Source organism: Jatropha curcas, chromosome 8 (assembly GCF_041381405.1).
Source record: "Jatropha curcas cultivar XTBG-Jc1 chromosome 8, XTBG_Jcur_1.0, whole genome shotgun sequence".
NCBI classification, from domain to species: domain Eukaryota; kingdom Viridiplantae; phylum Streptophyta; class Magnoliopsida; order Malpighiales; family Euphorbiaceae; genus Jatropha; species Jatropha curcas.
The window spans coordinates 6,770,577-6,795,350 of NC_143158.1; the positions used below are offsets into that span (position 1 = coordinate 6,770,577).

The 24,774-nt window shown below is 32.6% G+C and overlaps 3 protein-coding genes and 1 pseudogene across 8 annotated transcripts; 2 read left to right on the forward strand and 2 right to left on the reverse strand.

Annotated features, from left to right (window-relative positions):
* Positions 1 to 69: 69 nt before the first annotated feature.
* Positions 70 to 7,295, reverse strand: LOC149494091 (arogenate dehydrogenase 1, chloroplastic-like; annotated as a pseudogene). Its single transcript, XR_016322059.1, has 4 exons — positions 6,727 to 7,295; positions 4,353 to 6,452; positions 2,638 to 3,628; positions 70 to 1,937 (listed from the first exon to the last, which is right to left on the reverse strand). The product of XR_016322059.1 is annotated as an arogenate dehydrogenase 1, chloroplastic-like (transcript).
* Positions 7,181 to 9,770, forward strand: LOC105641329 (protein SRG1). Its single transcript, XM_089724948.1, has 4 exons — positions 7,181 to 7,276; positions 8,850 to 9,097; positions 9,174 to 9,501; positions 9,600 to 9,770. The coding sequence occupies exons 1-4, from the start codon at positions 7,181 to 7,183 to the stop codon at positions 9,768 to 9,770; spliced, it is 843 nt and encodes a 280-aa protein (XP_089581074.1).
* Positions 9,771 to 10,788: 1,018 nt separating this feature from the next.
* On the forward strand, positions 10,789 to 12,353 carry LOC149494092 (protein SRG1-like). The gene is made up of 4 exons (XM_089724949.1): positions 10,789 to 10,968; positions 11,128 to 11,375; positions 11,483 to 11,810; positions 12,013 to 12,353. Exons 1-4 carry the CDS (start codon positions 10,789 to 10,791, stop codon positions 12,253 to 12,255), a joined length of 999 nt encoding a protein of 332 aa, XP_089581075.1. The 3' UTR covers positions 12,256 to 12,353.
* A 4,103-nt stretch (positions 12,354 to 16,456) lies between these two features.
* Positions 16,457 to 22,386, reverse strand: LOC105641330 (cuscuta receptor 1). Of its 5 annotated transcripts, none has more exons than XM_089724779.1 (10): positions 22,215 to 22,386; positions 21,979 to 22,134; positions 21,817 to 21,891; positions 20,268 to 20,342; positions 19,762 to 19,896; positions 19,588 to 19,662; positions 19,354 to 19,509; positions 19,137 to 19,277; positions 18,491 to 18,640; positions 16,457 to 18,401 (listed from the first exon to the last, which is right to left on the reverse strand). In XM_089724779.1, the coding sequence occupies exons 1-10, from the start codon at positions 22,246 to 22,248 to the stop codon at positions 16,576 to 16,578; spliced, it is 2,823 nt and encodes a 940-aa protein (XP_089580905.1). In that variant the 5' UTR covers positions 22,249 to 22,386; the 3' UTR covers positions 16,457 to 16,575. The 5 variants fall into 5 exon arrangements, with proteins under 5 accessions (XP_089580905.1, XP_089580904.1, XP_089580903.1 ...); XM_089724778.1 differs by having other exon boundaries at positions 20,268 to 20,348; XM_089724777.1 differs by having other exon boundaries at positions 21,817 to 21,897.
* Between the last annotated feature and the right edge of the window lie 2,388 nt (positions 22,387 to 24,774).

Genomic DNA, 24,774 nt, shown 5'->3' on the forward strand with positions numbered 1-24,774 from the left:
TAGATAGAATTTGTCATTAAATTAGTAACTCAATGATCAAGTATTTATCTTGCAGTACTGCAGGCTAAATATTCAAACCATAAAAAGAATTTCTGATATATAATATACCACAAAGTTACAGCTCATAACTGAAGTAGTCTTCAAGGCCAAGGCAAGGTCATTAACCTTGAAGAAAACTGCTTTTTAAATAAATATGGAGCAAAAGCACCAATACGGGCAACATTCAACTTCTGTCCATGTTCACAGTCCCGTTTTTGGCCTCAAACCACATTCTAATGGAAATGCAAGCACCTCAAGAAAAAAATGTGGAAGGTCTTCAAATTCCAGAATGATGCGCCATGGTTCCAGAGTTCCTGTCATTCCTGAAGCAATTCCCATTAACATCGCGGAACAGGGAGCCTCCTGCACTGGAGACACCTTTAGCATATGAAAATTAAAAACAAAAAGAAAAGGCAGTTAATACTCAATAAAAAATGTATAGTATCATACACAAAAATACAACTTAATTTCTTTCTACGCATTTCAATTTGCATTGGAAAATAGTTTACAGTTTCTATAAAGTGGTTCACAACCTAAACCCAACCATTACTGTATATGATATCAAAGATAATGAGCAATGGATTGTTCAAGAGTCCAATACAGAGAGCGGTTATACACTCAGAAAGGAGAGGTTTTCTCTGGCAGTGTTCTGTTCCCCAGATCCAGGTAACAACACCAAACCAGTAGCTGGTATTATCAGTAAAGACAACGTCAAGGCCATTCAAGAAAGTGAAAAATCATGTTGGTGATTACTATCAATCTATCAGCAAGGGAAAAGATCAATAGAAGCACTGAAAATTTAATTTACTAAGCCATAGAATCATGGATAAATTCCAGGATTAAAATATTTCAACATCAATTATGTCAATAAGGAACAAACAGCTATCTTGGGTTCTATTATATTTATGCATACATTCATACTCAAAAAATCAGCATACTTTTATGCAAATATCAGTTCCAAATCTCTGCACCTAAAGACAGTCGAGGATGTAACAAAATGAAACCTCATTAATCCTGATAGTCCTGGAAAAGTTGATCCAACAACGTGGCAAAAGTAAAGGTAACCACGGGAAAGTGTTTCATCATACCTTCTCTGCAGTTCCACAAAAAAGCATTTTCCCCCTTCAAGACCAACTTAATCACCCGCCTCTATATCTTTGAAACAAGCCACACACACGTGTGCGTGTGTGTGTGTGTGAGAGAGAGAGAGAGAGAGAGAGAGAGAGAGAGAGAGATGAAGTGTTGCTATGGCTTATCATAGCTATTGTCAAAAAGGTAGTCAGAAAAAGAATCTTTACTTCAATAGCCGATCAATCATGGGACCATTCTGCTTAAGAACCTTACAAATCAACAAAGGCACAACGAAAAATTTCTATTGGTGGTGAATGTTACAAATTTGAACACTAAAAGTTGGAAGCGAGATGTACTCCAGACAAAAATGGAGCTCCTTTTATCCACAAAATTGAGTTCAGAAATGCTAACCAAATAAATGATATAAGGACCACCTACAAGAAGAAATATGATGACCCTTGAACAACTCTGAAAACTGAACAAGAAGGAATGATCAAAACTGGTGAGTGAAATTAACATTATGTAAATCAATGGCTAGAATTGAATGTTCCTCGCTTGACCCTGAATTAGAAATAATTGGTTCAACTTCCTCAAGTCTTTCAAGAGCATTAATCCAGGTCCATGTCTTTTCATCAGCAATAGGTGCCTTCAACAAGTTTGAGAATTTTTTACACATGACTACAGGGCACGTGCACAATGTTTTGAGCACTGCCAATGTCGTCTTTTCTTCCCTGCTGATTCTATTTAGCTAGATTCACTTTGTTTCCAAAAAACGACAACAAATTCCAAGGTGTACCAAGGTGTATCTTTCAGAACATCTTGTAAACCTGCAATATATCACTTCAATAATAAGTATTTGAAAACACCTAAATGATAAATAATACAAGAAAAAAAAGCATTGTAATTGCACTTGTAACATATTAATCTATTACAAACCACCAAACAGCCTTTACAAAATACAAATGTATCCATATGGAGGCAAGTATATGAGGAAACTGAGTATCATCTGGATGATTAATTAAAAGAGAAAAGGCTAGGAAAATGACATGGTGGTTATGTTTGGTTTTTCTTTCTCTAATGTAAAAGAAAAATATATTTTTAAAGCATGCTCATTTTGTTATTTAGTTTCCTAAAACAGCAAAACAAGTTGCCACAACAAGAGAAAACCATAAAAACTGGTTCTCCTTTGTTTTACCACCCATTTTCCACAGCATAAACTTTCAGTTCAGAAAAATAGAAATGAAAAACCTGAAACAGATATGATACCAAACAGGCCCTCTAAGATTTTGAGGTTTTTAATGTGGTAATGATGAGGAAAAGATCCAGACTAAGTTAAGAAAAAAGAGAGAGGGAGGGAATCCCACCAAAATGAAAGATTGTGAAACCGTTCTGGTATAATAAACAGAAAACATTAAGTAAATCTACATCAGCTGCAATTACCATAGACACTCTCTTTCACCAAAATAACTTGACAACTGTGAGACTGATTTTCTAGATGGTAGCAAAAGGCATAGGTGGACAATTTACCAATTCTGTGAGGCATAAATCTTAAATTCTTTAAATATTAAGAATTTTCAAAGAGGATGCTGGTGCAACATCATTTTGAGGTAATTCTGACGCCAGCGCTTCGACCTTCAATACTTGAGACTTCTCCGCATTCTCAAACAGTTGCTTCCGAAGAACACCATGCAACCGCCAAAGAGCTGCTTCTTCAAACATTCAAAAGCCAAATCCAATCTCTCTAGCTGCTCCATTGCATTTGCATTATACATGAACAATCCATAGTACAGATCAAAGCTATCCCCCACAGTATTCTCCACCAAATTTAACAAAGTTTCATAGCCTTTTGTGTTAATTGGAGTTGAGCCCAGCCCCAACTTTTCCAGAACCCTTCCCATAGTATGTGTAATGAACTGTGACCCAGCTGCATGCCAATCATGTTCTGCACAGGACATCTCCACCATTCTGCATCCTTCACGAGCAAAAATGTCAAGAAACTGATTACATCTTGATACTCGTCACATCACTTCCTAACCTGACCTTATCAAAAACAAAGGCAAGATTTTTCCAACCATTTTTACCACTCTCTGGACCAAACATAGGATGTGTACAAAGAATATCAAAATTTGATGGCAAATGTTGAAGAAACAAATTCCTCGGAAACTCCTTCACTGGGAGTACATCAACAAAGATGGTGCTCCTCTTCAATCTCCAAACTGGCAAAGACTTGAGAACATTTTCAGTTGAAAGAATAGAAGTAAAAAGAAGAATTATTTCTGGATGCTCTTCACAGAGGTCATCTGCATCAGAGAAGTAAGAAACCCCAAGTTTCTGAGCCACATCAGAATAGTCAGAACGAGAATAGGCTAGAACTGTGTGGCCTTTCCGAACAAATGTTTTTGGAAGGAACTGACCAAAATTGCCAAAACCAACAATTCCAATCTTGAGCTTCGAGTTGTCATCAATGCAATTGGTGATCTGTCCCTTGTACACTTATGGTTGAGCAGCACCTTCAGATCTGAGGTTCCAAGTAATTTGGCAAATAAATAATTAATTAGGATCACACAGCATATTGTATTCTCAATCCCCAAAAACACGCATTATGTAGTATGCACAAGTATTGATCCAAAATTCCAGCGTCCAAACAGCAATAAAATTATGGACCAATGCGATCTACAATTTTCTCTGCCTACAGCAGTAACCTAAGCATGTTTTTCAATCCCCTTCCCCCCCCTAAAAAAAAAAAAAAAAAAAAAAAAAAAAAAAATGGTAACATTTTTATCCAAGGTAGTGCAACATTAAGATTAAATCTCAGTAGAATCATAGACTCAAGATGCAAATTAGTGAGGTAAAAGACACAAACAAATCTTTCCTCAACCCTTTTTTTACTAATGTCATTTTACTCCATTATACTAGTGAGTATTTTCTGAGGACATACTCGTTCCCTACCATTTCAAGCCATTTTCCCAATTCAATAATCTTGATCATCCAAGCTAAATCAAATCCTATCTTTTACATTTTTAATCAAAAACTAATTAGCTTGTGAAACATGCAATAATAATAATTCACACTCTCATTGTTGTTTCTTTTCTTTTACTTGAACTAGATATGGGAACTTCTCTTAAAAGATAAAATAGGAAAATAGAACTTAAACAAGGATTCACCAAATAAAAACAATAAAGTAGGTAAGATATCGCCCACATTACTCATTAAAATATCAATCAAATTGCTTTAATACTTACCTTTCAACTTTCGCAGCAGACGTCAATGCAGTACCATTTCCACGCCCATTCACATAATTCAGTTGCACAACGTGCCCTCTCTCTCCATTCCCAAACAACTGTTTCCTAACAGCCTCATGCAACCTTCCTAAAAGCTGCTTTCTCAAAGACTCAAAAGCCAAATCCAATCACTCCAACATCTCAAGAGCATTCTTATTATACATAAACAACCCGTAGTAAAGATCAAAACTATCCCCTGCTGTATTCTCAACCAAATCCAACAAACTCTCGTACCCTTTTGTATTGATTGGCGTAGACTCCAATTTCAACGTCTCCAACACTCTCCCAACAGTATGTGTAATAAACTGTGATCCTGCTGCATACTTATCTTGGTCTTGACAACTCATTTCCAACATTTTACATCCCTCTCTAGCAAAAATATCAAGAAATCTTTTACACCTATCAATTCTTGATTTCTCTTTGCCAATTCTAACATTCTCATACACAAATTGGAGATCATCCCATCCAAGATTGGCACTTTGAGGACCAAACATGGGATAAGTACAAATAATATCAAAATCACTAGGTAAAACATCAAGCAATGGATTTTTAGCAAATTCTTTAACCGATAAAACATCAACAAATAATGTATTTCGTTTAAATCTATGTAGAGGTAAAGACTTGAGGACTTCTTCTGTAGAATTATGGATGTACATAATGAGATAACATCAGGGTGTTGCTCACAAAAGTCATGTGGGTCAAGGAAGAATGAAACGCCAAGAGAATGAGTTTCAAGCGAGTGGTCTGTTCTTGAGTGAGCAAGAACGGTGTGTCCTTGAGAGACGAGAGTCTTGGCAAGGAATTAACCGTAGTTGCCAAATCCAATTATGGCTATTTTGAGGAGGTGGGAATTGGAGGATAGCATTTGGTCCGGGTATAATGAGTTCGGTTTGGGTGTTGCCGTAGCTGTAGCAGTGGCGGTGGGAGAGATGGATCAGATGCGGAGAGAAAGAAATGAACGGGTGGACGTGAGAAGAAGAGATTGCAGTGGTGACGGCTTGAGAGGATAGAATGCAGATAGAGAAGGGAAAGAGGATTTTGGAGTTAGACGATGGAGAAAGGAAAGAGAGAGCATGATTGTCTCAAGAGAGAGAGGGAGGGACGAAATACAAAACGACGACTTTGGTCTTGAAACGACAACGAAAAGGTCAGAACTTGGGAAAAAAATCTGAAGAATTTTTCCTTGAAACTTTCTACAATGTGACGGAAGCACAGTTGCCGATCATGAACATGAGAGATTGCGTCACCTGGTTGGTAACGAATGTTTAGTTTGATTATGATTAGTTGATGATGAGTTGGACATTTAACCAGAAATTAGTGTACTGTTTGCACGTGAATGAAATCAATTATGAATGCGGAAAATGGAAATGGTTTATTAATTAATCATTTTCCACATGTTGATATTTCTGGAACAGGTGTCCAGTCGCACTCTCAGCCACCCAACAGTGAGCCAGAAACGAGAAATGTTTATTCTCATATTCGCATGTTGTCCTTTACTGTTCACATGTTGTACTTTCTGCTTCTTCTAATTGTCAACTTCTTCAAAGCACATTGTCGTATTCTGAATGGCACACTTCTAAATTGCTTTTATTAAACTTAAAGATAGAATTTTAGGATTTTGTCTCTCTCCTGATATCAAAATTAGATTAGTTAAATATGATCTATTAAGTTATAATTTGTTTTAAAGATATATGGACAACACAATTAGAAAGAATCGAGTTTCCAGGGAATTGAGCATATGGCACATGTACGAGCTGTGCATATATGAATATCCAATCATCGTGTAACAGCATCTTTTCTTTTTGGGGAGAAGGTATAATCTTACAAACAAATGTTGCCAAAAAATTTCTGAAATAAGTTTTAATACGTAAAAAGTGAAATACCGTACAAATATTAAAAGCCATCATGAACTAACCTGCCACCAAATATCTTAGATAGCCAACCACCTGGTAATTGACTCAGCGCGTACCCCCAAAAGAAGGATGACTGCACTAGCCCAGCGACTGATTTATTCCACCCGAACTGATGACACATTGGAATAATTGCAATACTCAAGCTTACCTGCCCAATTTAGTAAATGAATTAAAAAAAGTATAATTTAGTCCCAAAATTAAAGAACCGAATCGCTGCCTAATGAACACTACTTCACTTCTTTACTCTTTGTCCAGATACACAAACGTAATTGATAAGCTTTTCCCTTTCAACTTGACTTGAATAACCATTGAAGGCAGTCAGAAGTTGCTCATATCATATTAAGGCCACACCCACCACTCCTTAACATAAACATAAATGAACTTTTCTTTGAATTGTCTAACAGAAGATAACAAAGAATTACCTTATCCATATTACATAACAAAGGCAAGTGAAGTAGTGCCAATAAGTTTATATCTTTGAGGAATATTCTTCCATTGCGACCAATTCCAATCAAAACCCAGTTCTATAGACCTCGATTGAGTCTCAGTATCTGTATCCAATGCATCCACTCGCAATCCAGTAAGAACTTCGGGCACCCTGTCGCTTTCTTTGACATTCTCCTTCTCTTTCATGCTACACAAAACCCTGAACTTCAATCTTCGGCTAGAGGGAATTAAATGCAAGTTTCGGTGCTTTACGTAGGAATTGTTGAAGAATGAGGTGTTTATGTTGGTGCTGTGAGAGAGAAAACAAAAGTTCTCTGCTTTAAGAGTAAATTTTGCCATCTGTTGAAGAAAATTAAGAAAGCAGGCCTTTTTTTCAGGAATAAAGGAGTGAAAATAAAGGGAACAAAAGAGTTTGGACTAATTTGACAAATGAAAAGAGAAACGCCATGGGAAAGTTTCCACGGACTGGAGGTGTCCACGGAGAAGCTTGCTTGTGGCTCTGGTTTTTTGATGGAGAAGCTTTTGGTTCTCTAAGATCGTTAGTCGACATGTTACTAAAAACTAAAAATGAATACCATAACGGGCTGGGCTTTGGTGGATCGGACCTACAATACCCATTATTGTGATATTCTCGTGATAACAGTTTTAAAAAATTTTAGATGTTATTTGAAAAAATATTAATAATGTTATGAAACTTTTATGACTAAAACATGTGAAATTTATTATAAATTTTAGTGACCATTAACTAATAGTAATGTCAAGCATATTCTAAAATTAATTATTTCATATTCCCTACATCCTAAAAAGACAGTTCACTTTCTATTTTCCTACAGATTAAAAAATATGGTTAAAGAATTTTATTCATATAACGTTTCTATTATGTCCATCTTAAATAACGTATAAGCGATTATTATATTTAAATAATATGTAAGAATTAATAAGGGTTATCGAAAATAAGATAAAATTGAATAAATATATAATAGACAGTTTAAATGTTAACTATAATATAAAAAAGGAAAGTGAAGTATATTTTGAGAAAAACCAAAAGATGAACTATCTTTTTTGAATAAATGGAGTATAAATTTGTTTTCACCTCTTGTCTACCATCCAAAGTTTGTTTCATTAATTTTTGATGTTTCATGAACTCTTTCATGAATGAGTCTAATTGAGTTAAGCAAAACCATCTGCTTGGAATTTTCATAATCATAAGTACATCAAATTAACTGAAATTTTTAAATCAGAGCAAATTAAATGCATGAAAAAAAATTTTGAATAGCTGCTAGTTCTATAAAAGCATACTTATTTGCCATAAAATGTGACCATCAAATTAGAATTTGCTTCTTAAAGAAAAAGTTCATGAGGTGTTTGTTTGTCTTAAAGAAAAAGTTCATTGATTCAACATGTGTGCTTTAGGAGCATTTTGCTTCTGTTCTAAGTCCTTGAACCAATCTGGATAGCCATGAATTTTGAAGCATGTATCTTTGGTGTTACCTGGTGCTTTACAATGCCAACAGTATCTGTCTTCCTTCTTTCTGGTAGTTCCATTGTTTTCATTAGAAACACCCTTCTTATAGGTAGCGTTTCCTTGAGCATACGTAACAACTGCAGATTCACTTGAGTCTAGTGTTATATGTTGAACCACTCTCTGCTTTTCCACCTTAAGAATCACGGAAAAAGCCTTACATCCTTAGAATGGTCAAAACTCTCATTCTACCCCATCAGAAATTGCATTAACCTGTCATTTTCTTGTATATCATGCAAATTCTTAACTGCCCCACATTCACACACTAGAAGAACTAACTACGTATCTAAAAACTAACTATTACATATCAGCAATTCTGTTAGAAGAGAATAATTAAATAAACAGGGCAGTCATGTTGTATGGCTAACAATCATAAGTCTTAAGTTCCAACGTTGACAATTTTGAATTATTAGTTACCAATATCAAATACGCTCTATCGCATAACTTATATTTTATATTCTACTATATTTCAATACTATCCTTTTGGCTAATGTTGATAATTAAGTATTGATGAGTTTAATCAGAAATTGAGCTAGTTATAGGAGCATTTAAAGAAATATAGTATATTTATGTCAGGCAACAGGACATGGGATGTCAAGTTCATTTCTTGATAAGGTGCGTGAGACAGCATGCCAATTTTTTGAACTTCCAAAGGAAGAGAAGTCGAAATATTGTCGGTCTGAGAATGAAATTGAAGGGTATGAGAGTGATATGATTGTTTCATCAAATCAAGTTCTCGACTGGTCTCATCGCCTAATTCTAAGGGTGTTTCCTGAAGATGAAAGAAGGAACGATCTTTGGCCAGATAACCCGCCTTATTTCAGGTTAAGCTTTTCTGATCTTATATACAAAATTGTTGTTCAAACTAGCAATTTTAGTTATACAATATTCTTTTTGCAGAGAGACCTTGATCGAATATTCCTTGAAGGTGAAATCTGTAATGGATCTTCTGTACAAAGCAATGGCAAGGTCACTGAACTTGAAAGAGAATAGTTTCTCTGGGCAATTTGGGGAACGAGCACTAATGCATGCAAGGTTTAACTTCTATCCAAGGTGTTCGAGACCTGATTTGGTTCTTGGAGTCAAACCTCATATAGATAGATCGGGCATTACAATTCTTTTGCAAGATAAACAAGTCGAAGGCCTTCAAATTTTAGTAGATGAGAAATGGGTAAGAGTTCCTGTAATCCCTGATGCTCTTGTCGTCAATCTTGGAGACCAAATGCAGGTATAAGCCTCATCCGTAACATTTTTCATAATTTCTAGTTCTGGATTTCTATTGGCTTTTCTTGTATTTAATTTTATATTATGGAACGATAAATGCAGATAATGAGTAATGGAATATTCAGAAGTCCAATGCACAGGGTAGTAACAAACTCCGAGAGCTTGAGGTTATCTGTGGCCTTATTTCATGAACCAGAGCCAGAAAAAGAGATTGGACCTGTAGATAGCTTGATGGATGATGGCAAAAGGGTATGGTGGCAATTGAGACTGTGAAATTTTAATCCTTAAGCTAGTTGATGTTATAATACTCATGGATGGAACTCTAAACTTATTGCAGAAGCTGAGCTGCTGAACATTACAAAGTCTTTTCAATTAAACGAAATTAGTCATTCTGCTTGGAAAATTTTCATGACTAAGAAATTTATTTTTTAAATAATTTTTTGAATTAATAAATTCATTTTAAAAAATTAAGTTGGGCTGGTGAATTTATGTGAATCTGATGATATTGGGCTTAGTTTACACGACTGGTTTGCATCCTTAGTGAAATGTGCAATTAAAAATGTGATTTTAATAAAACCAAGTTTTCAAATACAAAACAAAGGGTTGACAAATGACAAAGAAAATGTCAAATGTGTTACATAATCATCTGCTTAGAATTTTGTAATCTCATGCATCTAACTCAAATTGACTGAAACCTACGATACAGTTGATAGGTGATGTAACCATTTTCATGTTTATCTTGTGTAGAAACATCTCGTGGTTCATATTTGAGTTTGTGCACGCATTTCTTCGTTAATATTGAGTGGATTAGTTTAAAAATATTTTTTAACCTCATTTAAAAAAAAGAGTGTCGAACCACTCATTCATCTTAACACCCATCGGTAATTTTTTTCATCAAATTTAATAAAGATTGTTTTTACACCTTTACATTAGACGAATCTTGTAAAGATATTATTACATAATGATTGTACACTGAGGTATTAAAATATACTATGAGATCTCTAAATTATGATTTTATTAACACATTAATTCTTCCGTTCAAAATAGATGAACCAAAATATTAACAAAAATCATATTTGAACATTAAGCCCTTTATCATGATTAATTGCACTGTATATATATATATTGTGGCGATAGGCATGGTCGGTGGATCTAGCAGCCATAATTTTTTAATTGTGGTTAATGATTAGAAAATTCAAAACCTTGCACGATAAATAGAAAATTATGGTCTTCTCTTCTAAATCATAATTAGCTAGATCACTTGTATTGATTCTTTTAGTATAGGATTTCCATGGCTACTACAATTGTAACTCCATCTTGTCTGGGCAAAGAAATTGCAAATAATTATAACTATCCTCCACTAGCCCCAATTCCTATCATTGACATCAGTCTGCTATCTTCTTGTTCTAAAGAAGGAGAAAATGAGCTTCAAAAACTGAAATTGGCTCTCACTTCTTGGGGTTGCTTTCAGGTTTTTCTTTTCTTGAAACCTTACCTTATTTCTTTTTTCAATTTGGTTTCTATTAGGGGTCACATTCATAGTTAAAGCTTATTAGCATTTCTTTTACTCTATTTTAGTTCTTACAACCATGTTCTTGAATTTTATGGTTTTATATAAACTAATATGCAGGCTGTTGGGCATAGAGTAGAAAGTTCATTTCTTGATAAAGTACGTGAAATTACAAAACGGTTCTTTGCACTTCCAATGGAAGAGAAACATAAGTATGATCGAGAAGCTAACAGTCTTGAAGGATATGGGAACGATCCAAATGTTTCCAAAAAGATCATTTTTAATCAGTCTGAACGCATTCTGCTTAAGGTAGCTCCAGAAAATGAACGAAGGATTGAACGTTGGCCATGCAATCCTACAGATTTCAGGTAATTTATATATATAATTTTGACCTAGATGTCATGGGTTCGAGAAAGCTATTACATCTCCCCATATTCTCAAAATAATTTTTATAAAACTTCTGAAAAACTTGCAGAGAGGTATTAGACGAATACTCAGCAATAATGAAGAGTACATCACGGTTTCTTCTAAAGGCAATGGCAAGATCGCTGAATTTAGAAAAGAATTGCTTCTTGAATGCGTACGGAGATGAAGAATTGATAGGAGCGAGGTTTAATTACTATCCAGAAGCTGCAAGTTCAGACATAGTTGTAGGAGCTGAAGCTCATTCGGATGGATCAGGAATAACAATTCTCTTGCAGGATAAAGAAGTGGAAGGGCTTCAGGTTCTGAAAGATGGTCAGTGGTTCAGAGTTGCCATACTGCCTGATGCATTATTTGTCAATGTCGGGGACCAGTTGCAGGTATGCAGTTTTGACTCCTACATATTACGTTTGTGGCTGAACTGAAGAAAAGTAATATGTATGAATTAATTTCTAACTTGATGGCCATGCAGTAATTCGTACATTATAAGTTTTATCTAAAATGTTAGATGAAATATTAATCAATTTTAGTTTATATTTGATGAAAATAATTAATTTGTTGAAAATGTAAAATTTCATATAGATAATAAGTAATGGAATCTTCAAGAGCCCAATGCATAGGGTAATAGTGGAGTCAAAGAAGGAAAGAATATCAGTGGCAGCCTTTCACTTGCCCAAATATGAGGTAGAGATCGGACCAGTTCAGAGTCTGATGGATGAAACTAGACCTCAGCAATATATGAGACTCAAGGATTATCGTGGATTCTACTATGACAGCATTTTTCAAGGAATTGCACCGCTTGACTTGGTCAAACTTAATCCATGAATTCTCCTATTTTTATATGTTTTGTTCTAATAATTGTGAGTTAGATGACATGCAGATAATGATTGAGTGGATAATCTAGCAGCCCATGATTAATTTCTTTATTTTGCTTAAATATTAGACGACTCAAAAGTTCAATATATAAATAGAAAATTATAGTCTTCTAAATCATGATTAGCAAAAACAACTGTATTAATTTTCTTTTCTTTTCTTTTCTTTTTTTTTTAAAAAGTAGGAATACCATGACTGCTACAACTGCAACTCCATTTTGCCTAGCCAAAGAAATTGCAAATAATATAATTATCCTTCCATAGCCTCTAGGCTGTATAATTGATATCAGTCTAACACTTCATCCAGTGGTTAGAGTGTACTACAATTTAAATTTAGGTTGTGTTCGACAACAACTTTTTAAATAGCTTTTAGCCAAAATACTAAACGGTATTTTTTGTAATGTTTGGTAACATAATGTTAAACTAACTTTTAGAGGTTAAAATAACATGTTGTGAAATGTTAACTCATGTAACCTTTAACTTTTAACGTTTTATGAAAAACTACTCAAACAGCTAATAGCCAAACTGAAATACTCCGAACTTTTATTTTCGAAACTTTCAAATTTAATTTAAATCAAAAATTGAAAATTTTGACCGTGTGGGCTGTAATGTAATACAGTCTCAATTCGAGCCCAAATTTTCGAATTGGGCCCAAGCCCAAAAACAGCTTAATCAGAATTTTCGATTGGACAACACTTAAAATTTTCGATGAACTAAAATGGAACTCTAGTTACTAATCGATCATAAATGTATGTATATGTATGTATGTAACTATTATATAAAGTAATTATCTTAAAATCAAATATCATTACTATTAATATTTTTATTATTATTGAGTAAATGGAGAAATTGTTAGGTTCACTAAAATAATTAAAATAAATTGAACTGGACCCAAAAATCAATTTGATTTGTCGAAAACCACACGAATAATCCGAAAACCGAGTAAAAAACTCGAAAACAAAACAAAATGAGACCAAATCACAAAATCGGACCAAACCGGTTCGAATCGAACCGGAATGGTCTAGAAGCCCAAATTTTCTTTCTTTTTCTTCTTTTCCTTCTGCTTCTTCTTCTTCCTCTCGCGCGACAGCACCCCTTCCCTTGCTCCACTGCGTTTTTCGTCGACGGGCCACGGACTCCGGCAACCAAGCCCTCTATATTCATCTTCTCGACGATAGGAACTCGCCGGTGGTGTCGTTTCGCAGAACGGAGGCCAGGATCGAAGGCGGCCGTGACTGGAACTTAGCGTCGTGCGATGAAGATCCGGCGATCCACGCCGTTTGCGACGGCTGCAGCTTGAAGGAACAGTGCCGATCACTTCATCTGCTCCACACGAACATTTCCCCTCCACCGATTTGAGATTTCGCCTGAGTTTTGAGGAACCACCTTGGACGGCGGCGTGGAGAAACTGTCGGGCTCGTTCAGGCCAAACGAGCCACTGGCTCAACAAATTGATGGTAGATTTGGACTCCTCACGAAAATTGGAGTCGGGTGGTGGTAACCTTGCAATTTTCTGGGCATCCGCGACTTTCCGGCCACCGTGCACGGCGGAGGAGGCGGTCCGGTGACCGGCCGGCGAGACTCCAAGAGGCAGAATGATCTCCTCTTCGCGCAGATCACGGAAATGCAATCTGTACACTCTAAGGCTCAATTCGCAATTTTCAAATAAATCCCGAATTTAATGAATGAATGAATTATTGGAGTATTTAAGTGGATTAAATTGAATATTATCAAATGTAGTTCATGAATATTAGTTATAATATTGATATTGAAATAAGAATTTTAGCTAATAATTATTTAAGTTAATTTTCAGAATTTTAAGAAGTATAAATAGGAGAAATTATAATTTATGGTATAGATAAGTAACTAATGATATTATGGAAATTAAAAATTAATTGGTGATAGGATTATCAAGTGCCTATGTGTGTCTGATGGATGACTACTAAATGATGGTTATGGTGGACGAGATCGGTTAATGTGAATTACTCGATGGATGGGCTGTGTGTTGACATGTGAAAAATATAAAATCTGGTAGTACAGTTTATAGAGGAAATGCTGTTGAATTTTCGGCGAAACACCGAGAATTAAATTAGTTAAATCCTTAATATGTAGTACAACAAAAATTATTATCGTTATTAATCTTATATTATCAATCGTATTATTATAAAATAGTAATTAACGAATAACTAAACGTTTTATTTAAAGATGATAAATTAGAATAAATATATAAATAAGAAAACTATATATATATATATATATATATATATATATATATATATATATATATATATATATAGTTTAATAAGTGAATTAAATGACTGGTAACCAAAACTAAGAAACGAATGTGAAATAGAATTTCTCGAATTAGAATTCTTACTTAGAATTTTCTTGTTTATTTTAGAGGTTTATAAAATTCCGAAATACGAGGGCAAAGGCTGGAAGCATGCAGCTATAAACGCAGTCCTTTTAGAGGACAATAAAGAACTGTGAGTAGTGTTAGATAATCTGCATCATCCGCCTGCATTTGCATTCATGCATTCACGGCTAAATGTTATCATACATTATTTTGTTAAATTGCTATATTGTGCTACACATTTATTACGATTAAATATTGCTTGATTAGTTGTGATGTGAGATTGTTGTGCTTTGTTTCTGTGGAATTGGGATGAAGTGAGTCACTCTGATTTTGTGAGGACGGTCTATGAAATATGGATTCGGAATATGATGAATATAATGATTATGATAAAATTATGGAATTTGACCGTCGGTCGCGTATAAGAGATCGGCGCCCCCGTGTGCACTTGATGATATCATATGGAAAAGAAAGGAGAGATTGGAAAAATAATGAGAGGGCTGGTCAAGTGAGGATTAAACCAGTCGGCCAAGTATGGGGGATCGGCTCCCTGGTGCACACGTTATGAGAGGGAGGACGACTCATCGGGGGTTTCAGTGACGCTACTGAGTAATTTCCACGTGATGTGATTATATGAAGATGAAAATAATTGTGATTGCTGTTGTATTGCCATTGTGTGACAAACTGCATGATCATATAATTAATTGGTGACCAGATAAAAATATTTTAGCATCTGTGTGATTGTGTGGGGTGAGAGGGTTATCTAACCTTACTCATTGAGTTTGACGCTCACCCCTGCCAACTATTTTTTTCAAGAAAGCCCTATGGAGTTGAAACACTTATTATATATGAACTGTATTTTGGATACGTATGTGAAATAAGTTAATGGGCCTGAATCCACAATTATGAATAGAATGTGAGTTTTAAATAATTTAGGTTTACTACGGGCTTCGAGGGCCTTAAACCCACCCAGGTCCTAGTGCCGGTCCGGCCCGCAGAAATGGATCGTGACACAAACGCTACTAAACCAGTTAACAGCTGCGAAACAGCTAATTTTGCTGAATATATCTTAGCAAAAAAAAAAACCGAATTATGGAGTCAATATCATAGAAAAACTTCAAATATGGGATTATACTTCCATTAATAGGGAAGAGAGGATACCGTTTGATTACTAAAAATGAAAAATGCAATGTTACTCACACATATTTATATATATTCCAAGTTTAAATCACAATTTCATATCACATCCTATCCTAGGCCACTGCACATGTAAGAACAAACATTTAGCATAATAATAGTTCAGAGAAGGATAGAATATCCCTAGCAATTTTTCACTTGCCCGATTCAGAAGTAGAGGTTGAACCTTTAAAAGCTTTGGTTGATGAAAAAGACCGCAGCAATACAGAAAGCTCAAAGATTATTCTGCCATTAACTTCCATTGTTTTCAAAGTGGCAAGGTCGCACTGGACATTGTCAAAATAAATACTTTTTCTATATAATTATCATTTTCTTTTTTAATTGTAATAATCCCATCCCTCTCACTTGGATATTACTAATAATAATTAAATGAGAAGTTGTATTGCTGTTTGTCTAACATTAATGATAATTTACTTTGTTAATTGTCGGTTAAAAGTAAATAATATTTTAATGGCAATAATAATTAATATTGCTTTCACAAAAAATGAACCCAACAAATATTTTTTTCTAATCCACAAATCTACTATTTGGTTTTACGAAATTATGATAACAATAAAAAAAATCTTATTAGAGATATGGGGACATGCAATATTGAGAAGAGATGTGGAGAAAAAACACAAAGAAATAACAGAACATTATGAAAAATTAAGAGAGATACATATTCAATAAAGTAATTACATGTACCATATCATCATCTTAAAACCACAAAGATGTTAAAAGTGACTACGGAAGTTTGAACTTGAATAGAACATAAACATTGTCTTCTAGAAAATATTGACAATTTGTAATGCATACCTCAACAAACCAAAACCATGCTCGTCGCCATTGAGGGTTTATCCGCAGAACTGCAGCTATTGACAATAGTACCATCACGTAAGCTACTGAAAAGCTAATAAAGAAAATATTCATGTCTATGAAGCCATTCTCCTCTTGTTTTTCATCTGTTGAAACTCCAGGCATCAATGGTGGTGATAATGTTGCACTGCAAGTATTTGGTAATGGAAGACCACAAAGATAAGGATTTCCCTCGTAGCTACTCTTATCAAATGTGGCAAATTGAGCGACTCTATCAGGTGTCTTTCTAAATAAATTGTTATATGCTACACTGAAAGCTGCTAAATAAGTTAGTTGAGCAAACTGAGTAGGGATTTTCCCATTCAACTTGTTATAAGAAAGATCTAGACTCTCTATCTGACTGAGGTTGGAAAATGTTGATGGAATTTGTCCCGTCAAACTATTGTGAGAAAGGTTCAACACTTCGATCTCCTCAAAATTTCCAATTTCAGGAGGAATTTCTCCTGTCAATTTGTTGACAGAAAGATCTATTCCAGAAAAGTAGAAGAGAATGCTTTCTTGAAAAGGATATGTCATCCACTTTGTTGTAAATTCTAGATGATTTGGCCGAGGTTCTGCAGGACCTCGGTTATACATTGTTGATCCACCTAATTTTTGCCATCTCAACTTTAGACAAGGAAGGATATGACCAGAAAGATTATTGTTAGACAAATCAAGTAACTGTAAAAAGTCCAAATTGCAAAGTTGGTTTGGAATTTGACCTTCAAAATTGTTATAACTCAAGGAAACATAGCTTAAAGAAGAAAGTCTCTCGCCAATCCATTTTGGAATGGTTCCGTTCAACAAATTATTTCTAAGATCTAATACTTGCAATTCAAAGCAATTGTAGAATGCCTTGGAGATTGTTCCTTGTATTCTATTTTCAGATAAGTAAACATGAAATAATTGTGGAGGGTTGAAGTTTGATGATAGATTTCCAGAGATGATGTTTCTTGAAAGGTCCAAAACTCTAAGAGAAGGCATGTTGCCCATCCATTCTGGTATAACACCTGAGAGATGATTATCACTGATAGCTAGCAATTCCAAGAGGGAACAATTGGATAAGCTGTTAGGGATATTTCCTGTGAATTGATTTCCATCCAATTTTAAATATTTCAAGAAGCTGACATTGCTAAATGAATTGGGCATGCTATCACTGAAATCATTATTGGAGATATCTAACCTTAATAAGCTCGTATGAATCGGCAATTGAAAATGTCCTGAAAGAGAATTATTGGCTAAATTAAGTTCTTCTAGTTTTGTATTGTTCTTTAACAACCAAATTGGAAAGCTTCCCTCCAGTTTATTATGTGAGAGATCAACGTCTTTTAAGTTATGCTGATAGTAGAGAAATCTGGGAAAGACTCCATCATATCCCACACTAGATAACATAAGACTCTCTAATTGGAATTTTGGAATCGAATCATATACTTTTATTTCTGAATAGACCTCATTTTCCCTCCCATAAAAGTATTTGAGTTTTGTATGGTTGAAGAATGGACCAAGTGAAATCGGAATTTCAAAGTGATTGTTTGAAAGACTTAAAGATTGAATGGATGTCAATCCACCAAGGGGGAATATTTTTCCAGTAAAATGATTGTTAGAAACATCTAAACTTTGAAGGGATGTCATATTTGCCAAGCACCTAGGCAATGTACCATTTAGATCATTAGAGCTCATATCTAGAAATTGGAGATGTTTCAACTCGCATATGCCTGCAATTTATTTATAATTAAAAACTTTAATTGTGTGATGTAGAGAAGAATAAGAACAGGGAGAGAGAGAGAGGGATGACCAATCTTACCTGAGGCCACTGGCATAGTGCCATTGAGTCCACAGTTGCTTAATGATAAATCCTTAAGAGAGGTCACTTTTGCAATTACTTGCAGGATGTCGTTGCTACTAGAGGAATAATCCATTTGTAAAGTTTCTAGGCTCTTGAAATTTGGCAATCCTACAATAATAACAGTAATAAGAAATTTTTAAAATAAGACACATGTTTGAATTACTATTACAGTGAAATAGCTAATCCGCCTTTCAAAAGTTAATTTAATAGTCCTTCTATTTTAACTCTATGCATGTTAAAGATCTCTATCTTCAAAAAAGATTTTAATAATCAGGGTATTTTATGAATTTCCAATAATAAAATCTTTTTGATAATTTATTAAATTTTCAATTATAAGGTCCTTTGATGGATATGAAGAATACCAACTAATTATAATTTTTAAACAAAAATTACATTTATTAGATATTTTGATGAGTTATTAGTTAATTAATCAATGCAAAAGGTACACATTATAATGAAAGGACTACGAATACAGTCTGACAAATATAAAATGTAAGAAGCATTGAATTCATTTATTAAAAGAAATAAATGTAATATACTTATAACACACCAAGTAATTCACACAATTATCAAAACCTAAAGAGGTTAATTAATAATGAATTACCTTGAGCTGGTAGGGTGTTTTCTAGAAAAGACAGAGATAAAAATTTAAGAGAAGGCAGTGCTCCAAGACTTTGAAGGGAGATTTCACTCAACGATGAATCGTCGAGTATCAATTCTTCCAAGATGTACATATCATGCGACTCTGTTTGAAAACAACAACAAATGTTTTATTTAAGACTCGGAATCAAATACAGTTACAAAAATTTTATGCAATTTACCTTGAGCAAATATTTTTCCTTTGAAATCATTTTCTCGTAAAGAGAGAATCTTTAGATATGGAAATGCTCCCAATGATTGTAGCAATGAAGAGCTTCTTCCATTTGTGGTGATGTTATCCAGAGTTAGTTTGCTTAACTTGCTTAGACCTCTTGTGTCTGCAAAATGAGAAAAGATTATATATGATCCTTGATTTGATTTAATTAATCAAGTTTAAATTTAAGTTACTTTGGTACCTTCCTTAGCTTCAAACTTGATTATTTGATTTCCGCTCAAATCTAGCTCTTCTAAGTTACTCAGACCATCCAATTCTGGACAATTCAAAGCGACAACTAATTAGATCATTGTAAAAGTTCAATCATATTGCTTTATCTAAACAAAATAACTATAATTGACTATAATTGACTGACCTTTCATGTGAAATATCCCGTTTAGATAATTATAACTTAGATCCAAATATTTCAGAGATGGAAATCTCTTGGGAGATGAGAGCAAGTTGTTATTGCGATTGTAACTCAGATCAAGACGTTGCAGATTGGGTAAACCTGAATTGTTTGTATTACAAATTGAAAAGACAGAGGTAAATTGGGTAAGACGTTAAAACTCGTGAGCTAAACTCAATTGATTAATTAATAATCTTAAAATTTTTATATATCATTTCGAAAATGAATTATATATATATATATATATATATATATATATATATATATATATATATATATATATATAAATATATATAAGACCAATCTGAGAGATGGAAATCCTTTGAGATATGAGAGCAAGGTATTGTTTATGTGATTACTACTCTGTTATATACATCCAATCCTAGGAAAGTAGAAATTGCTTAATACTTGTTGTATTTCTTCAATTAATTTTAATAAAAGAAAAAAAAAACATAATAAAGATAAATTCATACCATGAGAGAATTCGAAACCTTCAATTTCATTTCCAGATAAATGCAACTCCTCCAAGCTTGTTAAATTACTCAATTCTGCCCCTTTGCAATGATCTTAATTAATATAGGTTTTACTTGAAAGAGGTAAAAGAGAAGAGAAATTAAGGAGGAAATTGAACTCACTTTGAATATTAATTATTCCTTTGATTCTATTGTCGTTTAAATATAAATATTTTAAAGATGACAATTTGAACATAACCTCCTACATTAAGGAGAATTCACTATCACTATCACTATAAACTACATAATAGCCTTCTGCGGTGATTTTGTCTAAGATATTTTATTATTTAGACAATTATACTGAAATAAGTGTAAATATTATCTCTAATATTATCTCTAATAGTACATAATAGCCTTCTCTAAGCTTGTTAAATTACTCAATTCTGCCCCTTTGCAATGATCTTAATTAATATCGGTTTTACTTGAAAGAGATAAAAGAGAAGAGAAATTAAGGAGAAAATTGAACTCACTTTGAATATTAATTGTTCACTTTGAATATTAATTGTTCCTTTGATTCTATTATCCCATAAATATAAATATTTTAAAGATGAAAAACCACTTAGAGAAGGCAATATGCTCTCATTGAATTTATTATCACCTAAACCCAGAGACTCCAAATTGGAAAGACTCGATAATCTTTCAAAACCTGAAAAGGAAAATCAATTAATTGATATGTACCAGATAAATAAAAATTAAAACTATGCAAGATATATATATATATATATATATATATATATATATATATATATATATACCCTCATTTTCAACACAGCCTAAATGCTATTTCCATCTAAGGCGAGACTGTTCAATTCTTTGAAGGGAAGAAATTTGAAAGATCACAATTCAATTCATAATTTGAAAATGATTCTATTTAAATGTTTTTTTATAATTTTGTACTTTTTAACACTAAAATCCAAATTTATATTTATTTCAAATATTATGCATATGTCTAAAAATTAAATCCAAATTTAAATGGTAGAGGTAAATTGGGTAAGAGGTTAAAACTAATAAGATGAAAATGTATGATATGAGAATACTTGAGCTTAGGCTAACTAATGTTAAAAAGTTAGTACTAACTAATTAGTTAACTAGCTTACTATCCTTACCTTTGATGAATATAATATTTAGTCGATGTGGAATTCTTAACCATTTGGGCATATATACAAAGCGTCCATTTACTTAAATTAAACAAAAATAATTAACTATATAAAAAATCTATTAGGTAGTCATCTCCTCTCCATTTCCAAAATGAATTTTATATATCAAAATTAAAATCTAAGATTCTTTCATAATTTCTTATGTTAAGTGTTCCTTTGAGTGAATTATATATATATTAGAACAATCCGAGAGATGGAAATCCCTTGAGATATGAGAGCAAGGTATTGTTTATGTGAGTACTACTCAGTTATATATATCCAATCCTAGAAAAGTAGAAATTGCTTAATACCTGTTGTATTTCTTCAATTAATTTTAATAAAAGAAAGAAAGCATAATAAAGATAAATGCATACCATGGGAGAATTCGAAACCTTCAATTTCATTTCCATATAAATGCAACACCTCCAAGCTTGTTAAATTACTCAATTCTGCCCCTTTGCAATGATCTTAATTAATATAGGTTTTACTTGAAAGAGGTAAAAGAGAAGAGAAATTAAGGAGGAAATTGAACTCACTTTGAATATTAATTGTTCCTTTGATTCTATTGTCCGATAAATATAAATATTTTAAAGATGAAAAACCACTTGGAGAAGGCAAGATGCTCTTGTTGAATTTATTATAACCTAAATTCAGAGACTCCAAATTGGAAAGACTTGATGATCTTTCAAAACCTGAAAAAGAAAATTCTATAAATTGAAATTTATTAGATAAATTAAACTAAAACTATGCAAGAGATCTATGATATACGAACCTTTTTTCAACACAGCCCAAAATGTTACTTCCATACAAGTAGAGACGTTTCAATCCTTTGAAGGGAAGAAAGAAAGAGGCATTGAGATACCAATCTCCCAATTCCTCATCCCTCCTAGCATAGAGTAAGGTTACTCTGCCGGTAACGGGATCACAGCTCACATCGCTCCATTGACAACAATTGAAATTATCGTTATGCCAAGACCGCATATTGTAAACCTTGCCGTTAGGATGATTAAAGTAAGCTTTGAGGTTTAATAAAGCAATTCTCTCATCCTCCAAGCAACCGTTACACCACCACTTTCCTTCCAATAACAAAATTATCGTTTCGGGTTACACATTATTTATTTATATTAATAATTAATTGTAAATTCTTGCAAAATCCATTATTTGCCCTGCTGCATATAGTTATATTACCATTGGATACCTCTATTTTTCTAAAATTATTTTTTTTTTCTAAATTATGATTTTGTTAATATTTTGGTCTCTCCATTCAAAATAAGCTCTTTTAATTGTCAATTGATTGAAAAAAAAATGACATTGACCTTTGTATAAAAAAAAGGATTTTAAGGTTACAACAATAAATTAGACCCTAAATTATAATCAAATTAACTATGAAGTCTCTAACTTATGATTCTATTAACACTTTGATCTATTTTGAAATTACATAAAATAAAGGAATGAATTTGGATTTAAAATTTATTTTTTATATTTTAAAAATATAAAAAAAATGGCTAAACAAATATTTAAACTCTTAAATTTGTCGAGTTTTTTTTTTTATTTGTCGATATGGAGCCTATCAAACTTTGATTTAATTAATAAACACCTAAATTGACTGAGAATAAAGGGAAACTTAATAAAATAAAAGCCTAATTTTTAGTAAAACTAAAAGATTAGAAACTTAATTTTAATTAGTAAAAAATAAAATTTCAAGTGCTTAATAATTAGTATTTTTGATTAATTAAGCCATTATATCAACGCATGTTTAATATGCACAATTATGACTCAATCAAATAATAATTCATTTAAAAAATAAAGAATTAAAGAATTGATATCGATGGATAAAAATCAAGAATTTAATAAACTATAAGTTCTCAACTTAAAAATACATTTTTTCACCTAAAATAATTTTGAATTTACCTAAAATAAGTATTAAAAAAAACTAGTCAAATGCTTGCACGATGCGCGAATTGTACAATTTAAAAAAAAAATATTAAATAGCATTACTTTTTAACAATCATAAGTGAGTTTGTAGAGAGATAATAATAATCCGTTTTAGCAGTCAGAGAAAAGTTGAGAATATATATAATTAAAGTAAACAAATGATGAATGCATAGTAAATTTATTATGGGTTAATAATTGCTTTTTTCCAAAATGCTAATACTTTTTTCCAAAATGGTCCCGATAAAGACAATTTTTTTAAAATAAAAAAAAAGAAAGAAAAAAATACCAAAATGCCTACCACGTACTTTCCAATATGAAGACTTGGCCATTTCAGATAAGATATTAAACAAATAGGGAAATAACTACTACATATATATTGTCCGTTTTGATTGCTACATTTTCATTGGTGAAAGAAATATTGGGGTTGTTGATTAATTTGATACGTGTTGTTTGGTTTTCCAATTCCATCACTCTCAAAATCAAAAATAGTTTAATTTTCCAGGTCTATTATTATATATACATTTTTTTTAAAAAAAAAGCAATAGATTCTACACTATTACTAACTTAGAGAAATTTCGCATTGATCTATTATTTCCTACGTACCATAATTTTTATCTTATTTTAGCTAATATGATTAAACTATAACTTTTACTTTGTTTTTTCTTAATATATGCTTATGTTAGTATTCTATTAAAATTAAATGATCCATATTAAATTGTCTTTAAAATTAATCAAACTGTAAATTAAACATTTATTAAATAGAATTTCGTTTGAAAATTAAAGAGTTATATTCTAGTTTTTTTGTTTAAATCAAGATTTAGTTTATTGTCATATAGTAGTTTGACTATTATACTTCCTTATCTCAAAATATAAGTTGTTTAAGGTTTTTGCATAAAGATTAAGGAATCAATTAACTCTCTTAGGTTATAACAAATTCAATGGTAATTTGACCAAATTATCTTTTATCTCAAAACCAATAGTTGCTTGTAAAGTATAATTTATTGTATTTAGTGTAAACAAGAGCAACATTGAAAAAACCTCATTTATTACTTTTTAAACTACATAAAACTTTATATTTTAGGACAAAATAACATACAAAAATAATTTATATTTTGAGACAGAGAGAGTATTTAATAAGATTTAAATAGTAAACTTTAAAGATCATTCAATTTAAAAGAGAAAAAACAAGACAATAATTTGAAACGAATGAATATAAATTACACTTTCTATTTTCACACAGATTAAGAAAGTAGCAATTATTATGGCTAAATGACAATTTTATTCATATAACTTTCTTATTATGCCATCTTAAATAACACATGAGCAATTATTATATTTGAATAACAAGTAAAACTTAATAAGAGTTATTGAAAATAAACTAAAATTTAATAAGGATA

Excerpts from the sequence above, each read along its gene's own strand:
- LOC105641330 (XM_089724776.1), bottom strand. The coding sequence starts at position 22,248 with ATGGAAGTAACATTTTGGGCTGTGTTGAAAAAAG. Across the intron at positions 19,663-19,761 it reads CGGGATATTTCACATGAAAG|AATTGGATGGTCTGAGTAAC; the intron begins GTCAGTCAATTA and ends TGAATTGTCCAG. Across the intron at positions 18,641-19,136 it reads AAACACCCTACCAGCTCAAG|GATTGCCAAATTTCAAGAGC; the intron begins GTAATTCATTAT and ends TTATTATTGTAG.
- LOC149494092 (XM_089724949.1), top strand. The coding sequence starts at position 10,789 with ATGGCTACTACAATTGTAACTCCATCTTGTCTGGGCAAAGAAATTGCA. Across the intron at positions 10,969-11,127 it reads CTTCTTGGGGTTGCTTTCAG|GCTGTTGGGCATAGAGTAGA; the intron begins GTTTTTCTTTTC and ends ACTAATATGCAG. Across the intron at positions 11,376-11,482 it reads TGCAATCCTACAGATTTCAG|AGAGGTATTAGACGAATACT; the intron begins GTAATTTATATA and ends AAAAACTTGCAG.
- LOC105641329 (XM_089724948.1), top strand. The coding sequence starts at position 7,181 with ATGAAAAGAGAAACGCCATGGGAAAGTTTCCACGGACTGGAGGTGTCC. Across the intron at positions 9,098-9,173 it reads GATAACCCGCCTTATTTCAG|AGAGACCTTGATCGAATATT; the intron begins GTTAAGCTTTTC and ends TTCTTTTTGCAG. Across the intron at positions 9,502-9,599 it reads ATCTTGGAGACCAAATGCAG|ATAATGAGTAATGGAATATT; the intron begins GTATAAGCCTCA and ends CGATAAATGCAG.